Here is a 2,154-nt window from a genome sequence, read left to right as displayed (position 1 = left end):
CAAACACTGTCTTTAGCTGGTCTTCTCTTGGAAGAGCCCTGCTTCTCACATGGACAACTGTATGTTGGCTGCTCAAGAGTGGGCAGCAACAAAAAACCTATTTGTATATGCTCCACAAGGGAAAACAAGGAACATAGTTTACAACGAGGTGTTATAATCACAACAGCAAGAAAGTATGTACATGATCACCTTCTTTTACGAAACTTCATTGACTTTCATATATTTATATTGATATACATATATATACGTGTGTTTGGGTGCGTGTGTGTATATACATCTCTATATATAAAGATGATGCGTAGTCTAGACGGCGTTTTTAGATTTCATTATTCTCTTTAACCCGGGCAACGCCGGGTATTTCTGCTAGTATATACTAAATAATACGTTGGTCATAATTATTACTGTGTATATTTAAATTACCAGAAAAATACAGTCTTTGAAAAACGGACGCTATGTAACATTTGAAATAGGTTTTGGTCCTCTGTACTGGTACATTTACGACGTCTGGAACAGCAAAGTTATCATAGAGTTGAAACTGGTAAGTTGCATCTATTATTAATCATTATTATTACCTGAGGTACAGGATTAATAGAATCGATCAAAATGCATTAATGTATTTCTTTACAGCTCTTTACGTTCTGCGTTCAAATGTCACCGAGGTCGACGTTGCCTCATTCTTTAGGAGTCGATAAAATAAGTACCAGTGGAACAGTGGAGCCAATGCAATCAACTTACCCCCACCACTAAAATTGTTGGCTTTGTGCCCAAATTTGAAACAATTATTATTATTATTATTATTATTAAGGTGGCAAACTGGGACAATTACTAGAGTATTTAGACTATTTTGTAGTATTTGTACCAGTTCTCTAGATTCTGAGTTAAAATCTCATTGTATTTCATCCTTTAATTATCAATAAAGCACCAGACAGGTACTGGGGGCAATGGTATCGACTAACCCATTTCCTTCAAACTTGCTGACCTTGTGCCTAAATTAAAAACAATCATTATTATTGTAATCAGGACGGCGAATTGGTAGAATCGTTACAATGTCAGAAAAATGCTTTGTAGTTTATATTCTGACATCCTACGCTCTGGATCTGTACGCCGGGTTTAACTTTGCCTTTCATCCTTCCGGGATCATTTAAGTAAAGTATCAGTCAAATTCTCCCCTCTAATTTATGACCTTGTGCCTACGTGAGAAATTATTATTATTCTCAGTTGGGCAGTAAATTTGGCAGAATCATTAGAGCGTCGGTCAAAATGCTTGGTAGTTTTTAGTTAAGGCCATTTGCATTGTAAGTTCAAATTGCATCAAGACCAATTCTCAATCAAAGCTAGCCTATAGTTATATGACAACAACATACTTTACATGTGTCGAGTCAAAAGGAAATCCAAAATTTGTTATGTTATTCGTTTGCAGGAAAGGGCAACTTGTGCGACCCTGATTAACGATTATAGTCTTGCTGTAGTAAATTCACAAAATTATTTAAAGATTGTCGACTTGCAGTCTTGTCAGATTTTAGTAGAACTTACTGAACCTGTTTCACCTGGAGTGAACTTTGTGCCAATTAAAGAAGGTAAAGGTAAGTTATTATTATTATTATTATTACGCTAGTGCCTATTAATTTATTTAGCAGGTATTTTATCGTGAGGTTAGGTGATAAGTTTCCTCAAATCTCAAGAACCTTCGCAAGGATTCTTACAGAATATAAGATGCTACTTTTCTGCAGGACAACAATGTGTGTTTGAATTCCAATTTCTGTTAGTCTTTTAGCTAGCATTTTGAGTGTTATGCCAAGTGCACCAATTATCACAGAAATAATTATTGTATAAGTCTTCCACAGTCTCCTTAATTCTTTGGCTAGATCCAGATACTTTTTCAATTTCTTTGGTATCGTGTCTGCCATTATAGGGAATTGCAAAGTCTATAATGTTACACTGTAATCAATTGCAAAATCTATGTAATCCTCATTTTCTTCTCTACCGTTTCTACTGCTCAGCTGCCCAGGATTTCCTCCCCAAATAGGAAAAAATAGTTATGCCCTACAAACTAATCGAATCATCGAATAACTTAATGATACATATAATAAAGCTAGTTTAATGAAATAACGTTTTCCTCTCTCTCTTCCCTCCTTTCTCTCGTCATTCATTATA

At 35.2% G+C, this 2,154-nt stretch overlaps 1 protein-coding gene across 1 annotated transcript in view; it reads left to right on the top strand.

Moving 5' to 3' along the window:
• LOC106870193 (NACHT domain- and WD repeat-containing protein 1) overlaps positions 1 to 2,154 on the top strand; it is a 49,453-nt gene that overhangs the window by 34,165 nt on the left and 13,134 nt on the right. Inside the window, exons 20-21 of the mRNA XM_052967630.1 lie at positions 424 to 538; positions 1,421 to 1,583. Of these exons, the coding sequence (XP_052823590.1) occupies positions 424 to 538; positions 1,421 to 1,583 (278 nt within the window). The remainder of the gene's footprint in view (positions 1 to 423; positions 539 to 1,420; positions 1,584 to 2,154) is intronic.

This window comes from Octopus bimaculoides, chromosome 4 (assembly GCF_001194135.2).
Source record: "Octopus bimaculoides isolate UCB-OBI-ISO-001 chromosome 4, ASM119413v2, whole genome shotgun sequence".
NCBI lineage: Eukaryota > Metazoa > Mollusca > Cephalopoda > Octopoda > Octopodidae > Octopus > Octopus bimaculoides.
This window is presented reverse-complemented; position numbering and strand designations above follow the sequence as displayed.